The sequence below is a fragment of the Coturnix japonica genome, chromosome 2 (genome assembly GCF_054131305.1).
Source record: "Coturnix japonica strain WE chromosome 2, WE-NBRP24, whole genome shotgun sequence".
NCBI lineage: Eukaryota > Metazoa > Chordata > Aves > Galliformes > Phasianidae > Coturnix > Coturnix japonica.
The window spans coordinates 14437405-14457773 of NC_140664.1; the positions used below are offsets into that span (position 1 = coordinate 14437405).

General features: G+C 33.1%; 1 protein-coding gene across 3 annotated transcripts in view; it reads left to right on the plus strand.

Annotated features, from left to right (window-relative positions):
- CSMD3 (CUB and Sushi multiple domains 3) overlaps positions 1-20369 on the plus strand; it is a 468617-nt gene that overhangs the window by 63307 nt on the left and 384941 nt on the right. For all 3 annotated transcript variants that reach the window (XM_015856172.3, XM_015856173.3, XM_085537054.1), the window contains exons 2-3: positions 7373-7595; positions 12130-12242. In XM_015856172.3, the coding sequence (XP_015711658.2) occupies positions 7373-7595; positions 12130-12242 (336 nt within the window). The remainder of the gene's footprint in view (positions 1-7372; positions 7596-12129; positions 12243-20369) is intronic.

Consider the following 20369-nt stretch of genomic DNA (forward strand, 5'->3'; position numbering starts at 1 on the left):
GTCTCATAGTATAATAGTCTTGTGCGTGTTGGAAGGGACCTTAGAGATCATCGAGTCCAACCCCTGGGATTCGAGCCTCTGTGTAGCAGAACAGCACTTCTACCTCTTGCGCCACAGGGGGATTCGAACTCTGGGCTCCAGTGTTGCAAGGTGGCATTCCTACCACTGCGCCACCGGGGCACACCGGGGTACATTTGGTCTGAGAAAGACATGAAAATCTTTATTTTTGCTTAGCAAATTTTAATATTTTGCTAAGATTCTTTATTTGTTTCAAAGTAATATCTTTCTTGTTTGGTCTATTTTGTCATATGAGAGAGGGGTAATTATTTATGATAAGACGGTAGCAGTATTACCAACAGTTTTTTGGAAATGTGGGATACTGATTAATTTTAGAAATACTAGCTAACAAAAGCAGACATCAGTACTGAAAACAGGATAAGATCCATAGAGTGAAAAGACTAAATAAGCTAAAACCAAAGAGTGCATAAATTAAAATTATGAAGTCACAAAATGTAACAGAAAATTTTATATGTTACTAACTTGATAAGAGGTGACACAGGCCTTTCCTGAGTATTAATGACTGGGAGGGAAAAACTGAGTATTGAAGGTTGTGCTTTGAGCCATTATCTAGCAACTGTTTATTCAGCTTCAAACATAAGTAATACTGGTTTTCTGTGTGTACTGGGCTTGAAGTACTTGTCTACTTTGTGTAATGGACATTTGTGAATACTTAGTACCTAGTGCATCTGTCAAATTGTCACAATTTCCATCAGCAGAAGCTGCAAGAAATAGCATGCCAAATTTCCTTGTTACATGCAAATGAGTAAGAAGACATTCAGTCAACAATAAAATCTCTCTGTTTACAAGAATAATTTATTAAAACAGAAGAACTCTTTTCTCCAGTAGTTTTGCATGCTAACATAAACTATGCTATTGAAGTTTTTTTTTGCATTCACATTTTACCATCCATTTCTGTAATTTCAGTGATTGTCTTTTTGGATTCTTTATGGATGTTTTTTACATCCATACATAGTTTTTATCTGTTCTTTTTCTACTGAAATTTATTATTACCTTTTCTTCTAACTTTGCTTATCATGAGTACAGATTATTCAGCATGATTGGTTAAGCTTGGGACAGATGGGGCCGTTCAGCTTAGAGATGAGCATGGAGTGATAGCAGCCTTTCAATATCTAAAGTGAGGCCATAAGAAAAACCAGGGTCTGTTGTGTTAGGGCAAGACAAAATGACTTCTAACTATGAGAGGGGGTATTTAGACTATAAGGAAAATATTTTTTTACAGACAGGGAAGTGATGCATTGGAACAGAGATGTGGTGAATGTTCCATCCTTGGAGACATTCAAAGTCAGGCTGAGCTGGGTTCATGACAGGAAAGTTGGAACATTAAAGGTTCCTTCCAAATTGAATGGCTCTATGATTCTATAAAAATATATTATCAACAGAAATACAAGGAGTAGCTGTCACAGATAACAAAAGACTTTTTGTTTCACACTGAGGTAGTATATAGACAGTATCCAGAGTAGCTGGATTTTGGTTTGATTGTTATTTTCAAAGGAGGAAGGAAAGAAAGACACCAAATACATGATTAAATACTTATTGCATTCCACTTTGTTTATTCACTGTCCAGAGACCTCTGTTTTGCAGTTAAATCAATACTCCAGTTTTAGTAGGAAAAAAATACAATAGTAATAAAGTTTTAGAATCAATATATTACACAGATTAAACTTAATGATAAACTACTTTAAAACATTTAAGTTTACCTACTGTTCTAGTGGTTGCCACTATCTTTCACACAGTTTACGTAGAAAGGGCTGACTACTTTTACCAGCACTTTTAAATTAATTTCTTTGTTATAAGCACTGGAGCATCAAGTAGACAACATATGCAAATTAAAATTTTCTATAAGTGAAATAGCATAAATGGTCCAAAATGCTTCTAGCAATTCGTGTTACTATGAGAGTGGTCTTCCAGGTCATCTGATCTTGTTAAGTGATATTTTAAACTAACTTTGAAAGTACCTAAAACTTTAGTTTAAAAATAAATTAACTTTAAAAGATTAAGCACAGAACAAAAAGTTTGGAAGTAAGATTAACTTTGGAAAAAAGAAGACTGAAAAGGAAAAAAAGACTAGCTTAATAAAATTCTTTCAACATCTACTCTTCACAATGAAATGTCTTTTCACATCTTTTCCTTAGATTACATTTACCATGAAATCAGAAATTAAATCTGTATGAATTTATTTCCAGATATGACTTTGATATTATGTCCTCTTTAGGGCTGCCAGGAATCTGAGAGTCACGGACAAACTCCTGCTTGCACTCAGTTCTTTTGACTCTTCAACTGCAAGTATTGCAGCAAGAGTGGATAGAAGGAGAAAAAGTCAGATGGACAGAGTCGGGAATGCACTTTCCATGAGTTTTTGTCCAAAACATTGCACAGAATGTTGATTTGTATAACCAGAAGATAGAAGCATGATGTCTAAACACCACTGAGATCAGAAATTTATTATATGAATCCAAATAATCTGATTCCCCTGCATGTTTGGCAGCACTACTGCATGTGAGGGTTATTAAATATGTCAGGCTTTCAGTCCCAGGGAGGATTTTTAATTCATTCTATGATGAAATTCCAAATGTCCTTTCTTGTTTTTATGTCTACTTCAATTGCCCAGATGTTTGTTACATCTGAGTGATTGCTCTTTTCTGGCTATACAAGCAAGGAGGCACTTTAAATAAACTGATAAAAGGCATCTAAGAGGAACAAGAGAAAAGTACTGAAATATCCTTAGAAGGAAAATTAATAACATACTGGGGATAAAATTCTGAATGTATTTCAGCTGATTTGTTGAAGCTAGACTTTTATTGCATAGCCATAGTATCAATGTTTTGAAAACAGAAACACAAGGTTATTTCCTGTCTGGAAGTTATGAAAAACAAACAGAAACAAACAAACAAACAAATGTAAACTAATACCTAATGGTAGACAAAAATCCAGTGTTTTTTTGGAAAAGTGTCCAACTTCATCTGTTGGATGGCAGAGTGCATTAGGTTTATGTTACATCTTTTAAAGTTCCTCCAAGACTAATGACAATACTGAAGTTAATGACTTTTTGATTTTAGTTATTGGAGATGGCTAAATTTTTTCTGTTGCAGAAGGTGAAATACATTTTTAAAATGAATGTTAATGACAAACAATATTTATTTCAATGTATTTACCAAAATATTGTGAATGTTTTGGTTGGACACCATCCAGTTTTTGTGTTGGCTACTTGCAATTCAGCTCTTCAAAACGGAGTCTGTGCGAACATGAGTAATCCTTTCCATTTCCTAGACCTCAGGCTGTTAAAATAAAAAACATTCTTAATGTCAACACAAGGAGCAGAATCTGTTCTTCCTCTTCCACCTTCCACAGCTGAGACAGAAAATACTAAAATCCTTATGAACATTTTCAGGCTATACCTGAGAAATTAATCTTTGCAGGAAAAATAGTACTTCCTTAATGTTCTTCACATGCAGTGGTAACTAATTTGCAGTAATGGCTGGCAATCTACACCAGCTCCAATCAGTTATATAAAATGTTGGGGAGCAGAAGCAAATAATGAAAGAGCTCTACACCTGGGGAAAAACAACTAGGTTACAAGCTGATTTGTTGAAAAGAAACTCAACAAAGTAGGACCTTGTTGTCCTTCTACCTTTCCTACTAGAAAGGTAGAGCTGCTATTCAGGAGAAAGATGGAAGTATAAAGGATTCTTTGAGGTAAACAGTCATGGAACTCTATATGAATAGAAGATCATTTCAGAAACAATAGCAACAGTAATGCCTTCTATCTGTCATGGATCCCTATCTCATTATAAAGTACTATGAAGATGCGGAATACTTCTCATGCTCTATGCTTTTAGAGTTGCTGCTTGAAGTTTTCACATTGAGCACAGAAGGAAACTGAAACTGAGAAGGTACTAAGTGTTTATAGTGTGTTGGGAATAGACACCAATGAATGTCCTTAGTGTAAAAATCAACTCTTTTCTCAAAGCAGTGCAGGGGATGTATACAAACTGCTGGACAGAAGGCAGAGAAAAAAGTGGAGAGTAGGAAGGAACTAAATCCAATATATTATATTAAGTGCTAAAAAACTCCTGAAAATATAATGACAAATCACAGAAGCAAGTGTTTTCTCAAAGAAGAGTACAGGGAAGAATAAAAAAACAATAGGGATAAACACACAGGCACCATAAAATCTAAGATGATGTAAGATAGCAGAAAAAGAATCCAGGGCAACAGAAGTGAACTGGAAAAATATTTCTTCCTGACTTATGGTCTCCATGAAAATGACTTTTTGCTCCATGTTGTCAAAGACAATGGCAGATCAAAGAATATAAACAGAAAAAGAATTTGCAGAAAAATGTGAAGAGGAGAAAAAACAAATGAGCAGTTCTGATGGATCCTGAACAGAACAGGGACACCACCTGGAGGGTGGGAACACCTTTGCAAATGGGTAGATTGCAGACACACACAAAAAAAGGAGATGAACACAGATGATAAGACAGTTTGAGATAAGATTGACTTTGCTTGAAGGCGTATGGTTGTGAAAGAGATCTAAGATCAGTATATCAAAATAAATGTATATATATCCTATGAGCAACTCATATTCCATTTTCTCAATATGTTCTTAAGTAAAAGATAATAAGTACAAAATAATTCTTAAAAAAGAAGCAGGCAAGTACTTTAGTATGTTATTAGGGTGCTCATCAAACATAGTACAGTCATCATACAGTGCAGTCAACAGAGTAAATTAAACAAAAGGTGTGGAGAGCTTGGAAGGAGAGAGATGTAGAAATATATTATGAAACAGTATAGTTGAATGATCAGGAGCAAAAGAAAAAGCAAAAGACTATCTTGTACTGGCAGCTTTTTTATGACACATGCAAAAGCAAGGAGTACTGATTTGGAACACTGCTTGTCTTGATAGAAGGCAATAAAAATTGAATATGGAGATAAGGAATGAACTGATGTTACTGATTTTTACTGTAAACACAGGTTATGTGACCCCACAGTCACTCAAAGAATAGCTGAAATCAGGAAGAGTAGTGGTGTTTTATGATTTCATGATACATTACTCCACATAAGACTGATGAGATTAAAACAACTGAATTTTGACATCTAGTAGGAAACCATAAAGAGAACTCTGAATCAACACTACCTGCCAAGAAAATGCTATCACATCTTCACACTTAATTCAGTAACCATTTCTCTTTACTAGTGTAATTTAATCTTTTCAAATTCTTTTTCTCATGCTTTCAATGAAGACTTATATTTAATGAAAAAGGTTTGCAATTAAATTTTGTTCTGATTCCTAACTGTGAATTCTGGATGAAAAAAAGTCATTAAAGTAGACCTTAAGAACAGATTTCTGGAAAAGAAGTTAAGCTGATATATGTAGAGACATAGCTATTTTAAATGTCATTCCAGTGACTGTGTTTGGAGGAAGAGCAATCATATGAACAGCTTGGTTATATTTAGTTTCGCAAAAACTTTATTCCAAAATATTTATGAAATCCTAAATAAAATAACCGAGGTTCAACAATAAATAATGATAGCTGACTTAAAATTGGTAATGAGGAAGTGACATGTCGAAAGTGATAAATAAAATAAACGCTTAGCAGTGAAGGCTAAGAACAAATGAAAGTGTGTAGTCACTGGTGTAAAAATGTATTCTCTAAACTAACTGGCAGAAAAAATAAAATTAAATAAAATTTATTACATATACAGATGAGGCAAAAAAATCCCAAATGACATCATAGGAAGACCTTCCATTCCCTTTTTGTCTTACGTATCTAAAATATACCAATAATAAACTAGTAATTACAATTCATAGAAGGAATATTTTCTCATCACTGAAGATAAATAAGAAGAACGTAGAGATTAAAAAAATTTTAAAAAATTGTGTCTCTCTTCTGCTGTCAGGAAAACTTACTTTACAGTGTAACAATTTGATGTATAAAATCCTAAAAGACTTTTGTTTCTTACTTCAGAGAAAAGATCTCTGTACATTTAAATGCTCAACACAATGACATACTTGTGAACGTGCCATAAAGATGATGATTTAATGAGCTCAAATACATACATGTGTGTATAATTAGAGAAATGACATCTCATTTGTTTGTAGTTTATTACAAAGTATAAGTCATGTTTCTATGAAATAGAATGCTGAGCAGCTGCTTCTCTCTATTGATGAAATCTCCCTGCTAGAGTATGTTGCTTGCTGTGAGCATAGTTGAGGAAGAGATGCTTCTGGGGCATAAAAGGCAAAGCAGGAAAACTGATCTTATTTTTCAGGGATCAATTGTCTGGAAAGGGGCTGTAGATATACAGTTAGACTGTAAAGTTAGCAGAAACAAATATATATATATATTTGCTAAGGACATAGAACAATTAATAATTGCTGTAACGGAGATTTAGGACTCAGAACAAGAGGATAGAAAAACCTGCGAGTACACACTGAGTGACCTGTGAGGAATGTTTTTCTAATTATACTTGTTTCATTTTTTTTTTACTTTCTTAGAAAAAGTTCTCTGTGTAAAACGATAATTGCTAGCAGTCCAAAAATATATCTCTCTTGGATGTGGGAACTATTTTAAACATTTGGGGATATTCATATAAAAGAGAACCCACTGGCAGCTCTGTCCTTCATTCTTGATCCACCTGGGGATCAGATCTGTCCACTGTTCACCTTAATATTTTATTTAAATATGCACAAGTGCTTTTTTTGTTGTTTGCTTGTTTGTTTGTTTTCTTGTTACAAATGCACAATACAGCTTCTTTACATGAAATAATCCAGAGATGTAACAGGTGGCTATTTCAGCCTTTAAGTACACAGTTTCCATAAAATCAAATTAATGTTTAGAAAAACCTTTAATAGCCTTTCAGCACCCTCCATGATAAACTGGGTATGAGCAGCAGAAGGTTTATGGATATAACCTGTAGCAGAACTGCACAAAAACAAAGGAATTCATTAACTATGCTGCAGCTTCTCATCATTTATACAAAGAAAAAAAGAAGAAACCAATGCAAATATTTTTTCTCATATGAAGCCATAGATATTATCTACATCTATTTATTTGCAAAGACATTTCCATAGTGTAGAAAACACATTTGTTATGGTAGTTTTGCGTTTAGTTGCTGTGGATTCTATTAAAATATGGTCTTCATATCTTTTGACTCGGTGTTTGGTGAGAATAATATTGATAAATGTATAGAAACCATGAATTGAAATAACATCTTTTAAAGAAGGTGATTTGTTTATTTAATTATTTTCTAATTTCTAACAAACTTCTGTTTGTTTGTTTGTTTGTTTTAGGATTTATTTATACCTGTGGTGGAACTTTAAAAGGACTGAATGGCACTATAGAAAGCCCTGGCTTCCCGTATGGATATCCAAATGGTGCAAATTGTACATGGGTTATAATAGCAGAAGAAAGAAACAGAATACAGATTGTCTTTCAGTCTTTTGCTCTTGAAGAAGAATATGATTATTTATCATTATATGATGGACATCCTCATCCTGCAAACTTCAGGACAAGGTAAATAATAAAAATTGTATGAGGATACAATTAATCTTAAATGCATTTACATTGTGAATTATTTCTTATTTAGATTACAAGGTATGCTTTCTTCTTATTCAATATTCTAATCTATTTATGTTGTGTTTAAAATGTATTTCATGTACTAAAAGTTAGCCTTCATAAGTTATTGTCTCTACAAAAATAAATTATGAAACATACAATTATGGATAAGTGAATGTAAAGTGAAAATGAGGTAGTAGAAATCTCAGTCTACATGATCTTGAGGAACTTCTGAAATTTTTGTAACTAGAGGATCTCTAGAGAGATCAGAAAAAGACAATTCCTTTTAAAGCAGAAAAAAAAATATGTTTTTTTCTTTGTTGTGTGTGTGTGTGTGTGTGTGTGTAAGCATCTTCTAACAAAGGGATCAAAAGAGTGAAAAATTATCTGAAAAATCAAGAGCTCCTGGAATATAATTTTATTAGTGCATCATTCAGAGTCATGACACAGATGTCCACTTCTGGAAAGCTGTAATTTGATAGATATATAATACATTTTTAATAGCAATGTAAATTGCATTGTTCATAAATTTACTACTTATGTTTATTGCGATAAATAATGCAGCATGTATTCTTATTCAGGGAACATCCGGTTTCATTTTGTCTTGCATAATGCTGTTCAAATAAAGGGATCACAGAGTCACAGAATCAATTAGGTTGGAAGGGACTTGATGGGCAGGGTTGCCAACCACTAGATCAGACTGCTACTAGATTAATACCTTGAAATCTCCCCTCTTTTTGTTTAAAGCTATTTCTCCTTGCCTTTTCACTATCTGCCCATTGAAAAATTGAGTCTTCCTTCAACTTATAAACTAACTCCCTTAAAGTACTGCAAGGCCACAGTGAGGTCTCTTCAGAGCCTTCTTTTCTCCAAGGTAAACAAGCCCTGCTCTTCCATTCTTTGTAAGAGGTGTTCCAACGTTCTGATCATCTTTGTGTCCTTCCAAAAGACAAACCTTCCCAAAAGATCTGAACCAAAATTTCTGCAATGCAGCTGTTAATCAAAATGAGGGAAAAGAAGAAGTACAGGCAGTAGAAGCAGGGATTCATTGCCTGGGATAAAAAGGGATAGGGTTTCATAATGTTAAATACCATATAGCAGGTGCTGATTTACCGATAATGTTAAAATAAATTAATTAATTAATAAGGAAGAATACCTATCCAGCACCTGTACTTCATAGATAGATAACACATTACTAGAAGAAAATCAAAACAGTGAAACTCTTCATCAAGGTGTTAGTTCTGTTTGTCAAATGCATAATACCCAGTAGATATAGAAAAAAAAAAAAAAATGGGAAGGGTGAGAAGAAGAGGAAGATAATACCTGCAAAGGCAGAAATTCTTTCTTTATATATCTTGTTCAAATCAGCAATAATGTTTACAATTATTTGTGCACATGTATGCATTATGTATATATATATATATTTGTAGGCACACATACACATATGTAAACATCTGTCTACACAGACATACACATATACAAAGATCTATCTACATCTACCTCTTGTTTATTTCCATGGAAACTGAAGCAAATACAAAGAGCAGAATAACATCATTTCACACAGCACAATCTCAGCTACAAAACACTATTTTACAACACAGTGAATACAATTAGCTACACATTTTTCCATGATGAACAAGAGCTTGCATGACACTGGCAAAAATCTGTACCAGCAGAGATGATCTGCTCTCACCATTGCTATAATACACCACCCACATCTTCACATCCACTAATTGGTTTCTATAAATGTTCAAGAAGCGTCAATTAATTTCATTGGGCACATTTTTTTCTTCATGCAGGAATTCACCCAGGCACCTTTGTTTCATACACACTTTAATGGCAGACTCCTTTTTGTCAGACTGCCCCACTGCTGTTATCTGTCACATGACAAGAAAATGAAATGGAATATTGATGAGGGGAGGTTCAGCCTCTACTGCCATATGAATGACACCCACATCCAGTGGGAGCAGCCCTCATATGTATGTACCCTGAATTCCCATTAAATTTAGCTAAGACTTCAAATGTGGAACTTGGGATATATATGTTTACTTTAATTTTGATGTATTTAGAACAAAGTCAAAGAAGGCTTCTGTGCTCATTATTTTGCCATTTCGTTATGGGGAAGAAAAATATGAGTTCTGTGGAAGTCAATTGAATAAGTCAGCATCTAAAAAGAAAAATATAATTAAGTCTCCGTATAACAACGATGTTTATATTCTCATTTTAACTTAGCAAGTTTCATAGACTTTTCATGAAAAGTAAACAAGTAGAATTTTACTTACATCAGTGTAAGGAAAGAAAGAGGGTAAGACACTTTTGTAAGAGAGGAGAACCATCACCAGTCAGAATCACTTCAGCTTCTAGAGGGAAATTAGAATTTTAAGTGTTGTTAATATATAGATGACATCAGCTTGAGAAGATTACTGTGTGTTTTCCATGTGTTCCATCTAAAGGTTACTTTTATTGGGGTGCATTCTTTTAGATAACCTTCTAGTAATGTCTGGTCTAAATAAATATGTGGCAACATTTACAAATACTTTATCTTACAGATATTTTACTTTCTCCCTGATACATTTTTCTTTTTATGGACTTATAATAGACTTATGTTTCATTTTAAATGGGAAAGAAAATTATTCTAGCTAACATTTATGACATTTTGTAGTACTTTACATCCAAATGAAACTTAAACCCCGAAGTCATGCACTGAAGTACACAACAAGTAATGCTCAGATTGTCAAACTAATAAATGACTTCAATTGTCTGAGCAGAATATATTCCATTCCCTTTTGAAAGTTTGAGGTAGTTTATTGGGATTTTGTAGAAGGATGTTTTTAATTATTATTTATTAAAATTCTCATTAATTTTGCATCCACTAAACCACATGTAAAGAACTGCATATATTATGTAAATTTCAGTACAGCAACGAAATTAAAGAAATATTCTGTACCTTTCCAAGTAAATGTAGCATAATGTTGGTGATAAAGGTCATATAACTGAAAGCAACATTATATACAGTGGCTCTAATAATAATTTGTTTTGCAAAAGAACAATAATGCATGCCATGCTGGTAATATAACTTCATCTTAAAAATCTCTTGCCCATCAAAATTGTGCATATGCACCACTCATAAAATTAAATGCTTTTACATGAGTTTGTACTTCTTTTCTGTGGATAAATGCTTATGGCCCAAACTCACCTCAATTTACTGACTAGTAAGTAGATATCAGTTCACCTGAGTGATGTAAATTAAATGTTTATTCAAATTATTTTCATGGTTTTATCTTGATCAATGGACTTTATATGATCATATTTACCAATTAATTAATGTACTTATTAGGTTATGAATAAACTAATCATAAATTAGCAGATATTGAGTTGTCAAATAATTATGCTTAAGCCTATTTGGAAAAAGTAAAACATTATTCAATTTTTATTGTTTGAAAAAAATGATATTTCTGCAATTAAACTGTAAATAATGTGCTTATTATATCCTAAATATTCTGTAAATAATACTCGATCTCTTTATTAACGTAAGTTGTTTAAACAAGTCTTGTTTTAATGAAAATACAGCAAAACCAGCTGTAGAATTCTGGATACTTGCATTAATGACATTATACATATATAGGTTTGTATACACCTCACTTGAAACATAATTTCTACATTTATTATATTCTTTCTACTTTCTGATCTTATGCTGTGAGTTATACTACCTTACTGTTTGTCTTTCATAACTGTCATGACAGTAATAAAAAATAATGAATGATAGTGTTCTGCTACAAATACTTGAAAATTTAATGTTAGAATTTAATTTAAAAAATCAGTCTAAGCTGCTACGCCATGATGAGTGCATTTGTCTAGAATATCTATGTGTTATTTAAAGAAAATAAATGTTGCCGTAAGTATATTTAACTAAATGAATTTGTAGATTTGGCTATTAGTGCATATCAGCAGTGCTATTACACAAATATTGCCTTTTTATTTGTATCTCACATATAGCAAATTTAATTTAAACAGAAACAAGTAAAACAAAGAGAGCAAAGCCAGAACACTCCCAGGAAACCGTCAATGCCCTAGCAAGTCTGTAATTCAGTTCAAAAGATCTTCCTTATGAATCATGGTCCAATTGTTTTTCATCATACCCGGAGCTTCAAACAAGTCTCTGTAATATGCATAATTCAATAAAAGTTTGAACATATCCCTAAACAAAATCTTTTTGTTTTTGTTGTTGTTGCTGTTGCTCCACTAATAACCTGGATCTTTTTTTAATGTCCAACTTTTAAGTCTGTATCTTACCATCACCTCTTCTAAACACATTTTTCTCAAGCCAATGTACTTGAGTGGTTTATTTTACATGAAAATCCCCCAAAATTCATATTTTCTCAAGTAATTAGAATATGTCATTTCAAGTTGTTTTCAATGATGAAATGAAAAGCATCCTGTAACAGAGTTTTATTTTTCATTTAACTGTGGTTTGTCTTATTTTGTTTTTTAGGTTAACAGGATTTCATCTTCCTCCACCTGTGACAAGTACAAAATCTGTATTCTCACTACGCTTGACAAGTGACTTTGCAGTTAGTGCTCATGGGTTTAAAGTTTACTATGAAGGTAAGATGTTCTAAACAAATTAACTAATCTCATGTAAAGAGTTGGTCTCCGTCTTGTTTAAAAGCTCCTTTCAAATAATGAAAGGCTGCAATGAGGTCTTCCCAGAGCCTTCCCTTCTTCAGGATCAACAATTTCAGCTCCCACAACCTTTCTTCATAGGTGAGGTGCTCCAGCCCTCTGATCAATCTTGGGATCCTCCATTGGACACACTCTAATGATTACACACAATTCTTGTTCTGGGGACACCCGACTTGGATGTAGTACTTCAAGTGGAGCCTCAAAAGGGCAGAGCAAAGGAGGACAGACTCCCCTTTTTCCCCTGCTGACCGCTCTTCTTCAAATTCAGCCCAGGATACACATTCTTCTGGGCTACAAATGCACAGAGCTGGCTTATGGCAAGATCTTCATCTTGAAGTCCTTCTCTGCAGGGCTGCTGACACTGAGTTCTTGTTTCAGTCTGTTCACATATCTGGGATTGCTCTGACCCAAGTGTAACATCTTGCACTTGTCCAAGTGGAATCTCATTGAGTTCACATGAACTCGCTTTTCAAGCTTGTCCAGGCCCTTTTGTATGTCACCCCTTCCTTCTGTTACATCAACAGTATCTCAGCTTAGTGTCATCTTCAAAAATGCTGAGGGCACACCCAATCTCACTTTCTATGTAACTGATAAATATGCTAGAGGGAACTATCCTCAAGACAGACTCTTGAGGGACAACAGTTGCCACTGGCCTCTATCTGAATATGGAGCTATTGACTGCAAGCCTTTGCCTATGGCCACTCAACTAATTCCTAATCTCTCTTAACACTTCATACCTTTCCTATTTAGAGATAAGTATATTTTGTGGGAGCACATCAAAGTCCTTACAGAAGTCCAGATATGACTTCAGTAGGTTGTCTGTTGTTGACTGTAGCAGTAAGTCCATCATAGATGTTCACTGTCTTTCTCAAGAACAGTGAGTTCTTGGTGAAGCCATGCTGTCTGTTGGAGATCACCTCCTTGTCATGGATGCATCTTAGCATAGCCTCCAGGAGGATCTGTTCCATGATCTTCCCCAGCACAGAGGTGAAGCTCACCAGTCTGCAGTTTTGTTTGTACCTTTCTTAAAAACAGGAGTGATATGTCCATTTTTCCAGTCACTGGAGAATTCACCTGACAGCCATTACTTTTCTAATATGATGAAGAGTGGCTTGACAATTACCAAGCCAGTTCCTTCATTACTCTGGGGTGCATGCAATCAGGCCTCATAGACTTGTATGTGTTACTGAAATGTGGAAGTTCATAGCACTGTATCCATGTTCAAGAAAATATCTTGTTTATGATCTAGCTCATTTTAGTAATGTTTGATGAGGTGGAATATATGGTCCATCTAGTTATTATAATTACCTAGCACTGACGCTATAAAATGTAACATACTTCTATGACATAAACAAAAAATTGCTGTTTTTCTATCTTTTTAAAAGATTAATTGATGTAAAGACATCTTTCTACTTTGGTTAAGTTTATCATTTTGGTTAAGTTCATTCATTTTTGATTGCTGTAACTTTGTTTTCCAACAATGTGATTAAAAAAAAAAAAAAAAAAAAAAAAGGTTATCTATAAAGGTATTACGTAATTATTATGAAATGTTTACTTTGCAAAATATAGCATACAGCTATATTATACAAATTAGAAAAAACACTGTAATTTTTATCAATGATTTGTTGTCATAAATAGACAAAATTAACTTTATGTAGCGTCATCTGCTACTCCCATATGTTTTTTTAGTGTTTTTTTGTTTTTTTGTTTTTTTGTTGAAAGGTCAGTACTAGCAGAAAGGGTATTGTGCATTTCATTTATGACAGAAAACGATTAAATCTAAAATGCAAGATCAGCAATGACTGCACAGACAGCTAGTTCCTTTCATAGCTCCTTTTTAGGCTAAAAATATCATGCTGGTTAACAGAATCTAAATCCCAAATAACTGACAAGTGTGAGTAAATATTGCATTTAATCACAGCAATCAGTATTTTAGAAAAAAATATAAACATGTTTTCATTTAAATCTGATGTTTGACTACTTTTATTTTTATTTTTTTTTTAATTGATGTTTTATTATGTAAAATCAGCACTACCAAAATCAATAAAGCTAAAAATGAAAGTTCCAGTTCATTGAAGTCATGTCTCTTATGGCTAGACCTACTTCTTTGAGAGCTGCACTAAGGTAGATATATTTTTTTCTTTCTGTTCCTGTTTTTCTGACTTCCTGTGAGGCTACCTATCTTTACACACACTTAGCAAAGAAGTATAAATATATTATATTACATTCATTTCATGCCTTTTTCCTTGACTTGAGAGAATAGATGTATTTAAATGATAATCACATCAAAGCAATCTCCATTTCTGTCCTTGTACTCTTTTTGAGTGTATGTAACCCTGCAATCATCATTTTCACGTCTGGTTTTACCTAGCATTCAATTTTCAACAATTTTGATTGCCCAGTAGCTCCTTGTTAGTTTCCTGATGAAACACCTGCACAGTTAGTACTCCTAAATATAAGGCCACATACTTAAGTGCTTCATTATGGATATGTAATTTGAAACCTAAGATAGAAATGATTAGCAACCATCAGTGCAATAAAGTGAAATCGTAGTCAGAGATGGCATGAGATTGAAGGATGAGCAACTAAAGCATATATATGTTTTCCTTTGAAATGTCTGAAAATGCAGTACGTAAGCAAAACAGATTTTTCACAATCTTAAAAACAAAGAAATGGAGTGAAAAGTTCCTGCCAATATCTTTTTCTCTGATCCACCATCATCCCTGACAAAATTACAGCTGAGCTGAAAACTGGCTGATAGAACCTACAGAATTTATGAATCTACTGTGGACATTCTTGGCATAAGAGAACTTATTCTTAAAGGAATAGAAATGTTAATGTAAATGTATAAATTATATAAACCATAGAAGCTGTGTAGTGGGACATTGTATGTATCCAGTCAAAAGGAGTATACAGTAGACCGCTGAAAAGCACATTCTAACCTCTATCCTCAATGCTATAAGCCTCAGTCTCATTCCTCACTCTTTCTCCTCTGTTCCCTCCTGTCTTCCTTTCTTCCATCTCAAGTGAAATTTTTGGATTACCTTTGGAACCATTGCACATTTACCACATTATGTTCATTTTCTCAAAAATTTCAGGAAAAAAAAACAACAGCAACAAATATCAGAGGAATATACCTATATAACAAAATAACATGGGAAGGGGGGGGGGGGGGGAGGAAAGAGAATGAGAAAAATTAGGAAAAGTTTACTAAAAATAAAAATACTCCACTTAAAAAAAATATAAAAATATATCATATTTATCATATATATCATTTATCATATATATGATAAAAAATGGTGAGGTTCATTAAAAAATAAAGAACTTTTAAGAACAGTACTTGAGCTACCATAATTTCCAGCTGTGTGTATATATATATATATATATAATATCATCACTGACTAGTCATGCAGCTTTGCTACATGCAATAAGGACTGAGGGATTTACAGGTCTATTGCTTCTTTTTTAAATTATATATATATATTATATAAAATTATATATATTTTATATAAAAATTATATACATACATATATATGAAAATTATATATATATATATTATTTTCCAAGAGAGACTGCTTGCATTTCTATCTTGGAATTTCTCCAGGAGGAGAAATGCTACATTTAATTATCCAATTGATCGTTTAAGTTAAGTCATGATGTAGGTTTGCCCTGTCCTGAGAAATAAAAACAGCTTTACTCTTTGTGTTTAGCAAGGGAAAATACAGCTCCGAAGAAAGAAAGTAACACAGCATATTGTACCACACAGCAAAGGGGTTCAGTGAAGACAATAGTATTGCTTTCAGCTGTGTTTTCTTCTGGTTTTACTGGTCTTTGTTTTTTACAGCAACCTTATGAGTATCTGGCATAGTAAGCTTGTTGACTTCATTCACATTAAATTTATTTTATTTTTATGTGATTTAAATGTGATAGGCATTTTAGTGCTTGTCTATTGATTATGAGAAAGAAAAAAAAAAAGAACAACTTCATTTATAGATTAATTTTACATTGAAAACAATATCCTGGATATGATTCATATTTATAATAGTATTGTTAAATAACATTTGCTCCTTTTTTTGCACTGTTACAATATTTTTTACAATTTTGCTGAATTATAAAACTATTATTAGACACTGTAAATAATGAACTGGTTCTGATGTTTCTACTGGAGTGGCAGTATAGGAATTCGGGAATTTTGCAGAAAAGCTTTTTAGCTCAAGAGTAATGTTAAAGATGTCAAGATTTATCTTGTCTTTGCTGGTGATGGGAGAGAGAAGCCAGAAATTAGAGGACAGATGGTGTTTATTAAAAAAATAAAATTTTCATTTAATGACTTCTAGGGACCAATCATGCATTTCTTTCATCAATATGAAGAAAAATTGTTAGCTGATGTGAAGTGTTACTGAAGCATGTAGATCAGAAACCCTAGTAGGACTTAATATGCCAGGATGAGGAGGCTAAAATGATTTTGATGTTGTAGATTTAGAAAATGCGAATAAATAACACAATGCATTTTTAGTTTATTCTGCAAATCAGAATAAAGAAATGTGGATATAGATATAGATGTAGATATATATAGATATAGATAGAAAAGAAAAATCTCAGATTTAGATTTATATGTGAAATCTATGTTATGTATCTAATGTGATATCATTAATAACTTCATATAAAAATTGAATTATTGTAAGTAATTATTGTTTTATGCTGTATTGTTCTTTCAAAAAGATCCTCTCAAAGAGCCATTATCAAGGTAGATATGTAAAACCAGCAGATTGTAAGCTGTAGAGCTTCCTGTAATCAGGCTTAGAAACAGGCAGATACTATAGACCTTTTTTCTTTTCGTTTCCTTTTTTTAATTATTATTATTATTTACATTTTTCTTTCTTTCTTCTTCATTTATTTATTTATTTATTTATTTATTTATTGGTCAGATTTTGCCATAGACAATTCGGTGTGTGCGCTATCTGAGAACAGATTATTTCAGCAAGCAAAATGGAAGTCAGAGAGTCTTCTTCATGTTTCCTATAGAGAAGATCACAAATAAATGAACTAAATAATCTAAATAGATATATTTGCATACAAATTCCTGTTTTCAAAAGTGAAATGGAATGAAAGATATGAAGGAAATATAAATTTTGAATATTTGAATACATTGAGGACAGTGAAAAACAAGTTAATAAAAAGTCATAAAGTTACTTCCTTTCGGTTTCCCCCTCTCCATCCCAATAAATAAATAAATGACACCAAGAAATCTATTCAGCCAAAAGTTTCCAAATATCCCAAATATTTTATCTGGTAATAATATAAATTAGTACTCTTCTATGTGTTAAACACAGACGTTTAGACATTTGATGACTTTCTAATAAATATTACTTAAAAATTAAATAAACATTTCAAAAATATATTTTGTCAGCTCACACTCATAAAGTAAGAACTGGCCATGACACAATGTATCATTGTCTCAATATTATCATGTTAACCCTAAATGTCAGAAGTACTTTTCATACTGTAGCACAAAAGGAAATAACTCTTTACAAAGTGAATTCAAAATTCTCTTGGTGCTTATTTATTTTAAATGTCCCCATATCTTGCTTCCACCATGTATGGTGGGATCCTGAGGGTTTAAATATCAATGGGTCTTTTAACTTAAATTTGATAAGTTTTTATTGAATTTAACATTTTCTTGGTACTGACATCACAAATTTGGATCTGGCTAATAATTCTGGAGACAAAATCAGCTATTGAAGGCAGGGGAAGCTATTCCCTTTCATTTCACCAATTGCTCAGCTTCACTTAAAAGTAAACTTTTAAACTTTCATTTTAATCTTCTAGTCCCTGGCTCTTATTCTGCTAAATTGCAGGACGATTAATGTTAGCATCTGTTTGTTCTTAAGCTAGGTTCCTAAATACTGCAATAACATTACATATGTCAGAGTATTTTTTCTTTTTATTACAGATTTTTTCAGTCTTAACATAAAGTGTTTTGTTCCAGATCACAAATTATTTTATGATATTCTTTCAGGCTATTCTTCTGTGTTTTTATCATTTTGTTAGAGTCATTAATAATAAACATGCTTTCTGTTCTGCAAAGTGTAGTAATTATAAGCATTTGAAGACTGCATTAGCCCGTTTTTTATAGGCACATCTCAATTTGAGATTATTTTGTTGTCTTGTGCAGTTTTTTCTTAGAATTATAGAAAATCTGACCCAAAGCTCGTGAAGTCTTATCCAACCTGCATGAAGCAAAAACACTGCTAGTTATAAATCATGTTATTTCTGACTTTCCTTAGTTGAATCTTGCAAACAACGGAGACTTCCTTAGTGTCTCAGAGGAGTGTACTGATGTTGCACTACTCTCCAAAGGAAAAAGCTTTCTTGACATCCAGGCAGAACCTCTCAAGCAGCTATCTAAGGCCACTGACTTCTGCCTTTCGTGTTTCTGTAGTCTTCTTTTCTGCTGCTTCAGCATCTGCTTGCCCTTAGATGTTTATCTAATGGGATCTCAGTTACTTCACTCCCTGCTAGACATAGCTTTTTTTCTTACTGAACTTTATGAGTTTTCCACTGCCTCAGTGGAAAAATCCAGTGTTTTAGATTGCTGTTTCTCATATCACTACCTCCTCAGATTAGATGTTTTCTACAAAGTTACGTATGGTGCCTCCTGAGACATCCAGGCTGCTCATGAAGATGTTGGATGGCATGGGCCCCAGTGTTCTCTGCTAGATTTTTCAGCTTCTTGTTTCAGTTATGCTTAGTAATTCTCATAATTATCCGTACTTTAATCCTGCCTTCACCCCTTCATCTCCTAAGTGAGAATGTCATGGAAAATTATACTGAATGACTTATTAGATTCAACTCATATTAGATCAAATGCTTTCACTTACCTTTTCCACACAGCCAGTCATTTCTTCTTCATAAAGGAAACTTAAAAACTGAGGGTATATCTGTTACCCTCAGACAAAGGATTTCTCATCCCCTGCCCAGGGCTTGTCCTTCTGTGTGTCTCAGACAAAGGGATTTCTGGAACCTTGGCCAGGACTTGCCTGAACTTGTCCATTTCAGCAAACTTTTGAGGAAATAGTGTAAAAAGCATGGCCTCTTACACCTGCATATTTGAATAGCACGTAAAAATGAACAGTTTTTGCTCTTTGAAATTACAAGCCTGGGTATCGGGCAAGAAATAAACTTTCCAAGATGATAGATATGATTTGTAGACAGTGAAAAGACGTAGAATTGTGTATCTAACCAATGACAGTGTGAAGGGCACAGTTAAACAATGCTCCTGCTGCCAAGAATTTCCCCCATATTTTAGAAAGAATATGTGAAAAAAAACATTGAAGTAGAATTTCACTCTCTTTTTTTTTTTTTTTTAATTTGATGTTTTTGTATTTGCAAAATAATATCTAACTTGTAGTATAAAAGCTCGTGTATATACACTCAAGTATAGACGTAGTGTGCTGACCTTTGTTGCCTGCCTGGTAGTGCATTTACCTTGCTACATAACAAAGAATATATAAATAAGAAGTTGTCTGACTGTCAAGCCACATAGAGAATGATACAAAAATTTCTTCTGGGGAGAATGGTTGGAGATAAATTCATTTGTTTTAGCATTTGCAAAAGGTAATTATTGCAAAGTTAAACACCAACTTTTTGTCTTTTTGTTTTTTGTTTTGGTTTGGTTTATTTATTTATTTATTTTTAGAAGAGTGCTGTTAAACAAGCCATAATTGTCAGTCTATGGTAGGGTAATTTATCATTGTAATACATGCCTCATATTTAAGCTTAAGCGAGACAATGAGTAATTTGATATTTTAATTACATGTCATCCTTTTTTTATTCTTGTCATGCATACTGAATATCATTTTTCATGAAAAGAAAAAAAAAATCTTCTATATACACTGCAAGTCTTGAAAGATATTTCCCAATGGAAAAGGTGTTTCTTTTTATTTTTATTTATTTATTTATTTATTTTCTTTTTTTTTCTTTTTTGGTGAACATATATTCTTTAGCTACTGAACTGCCATTAGAGGTAGGTAGGTAGGTAGGAGATCC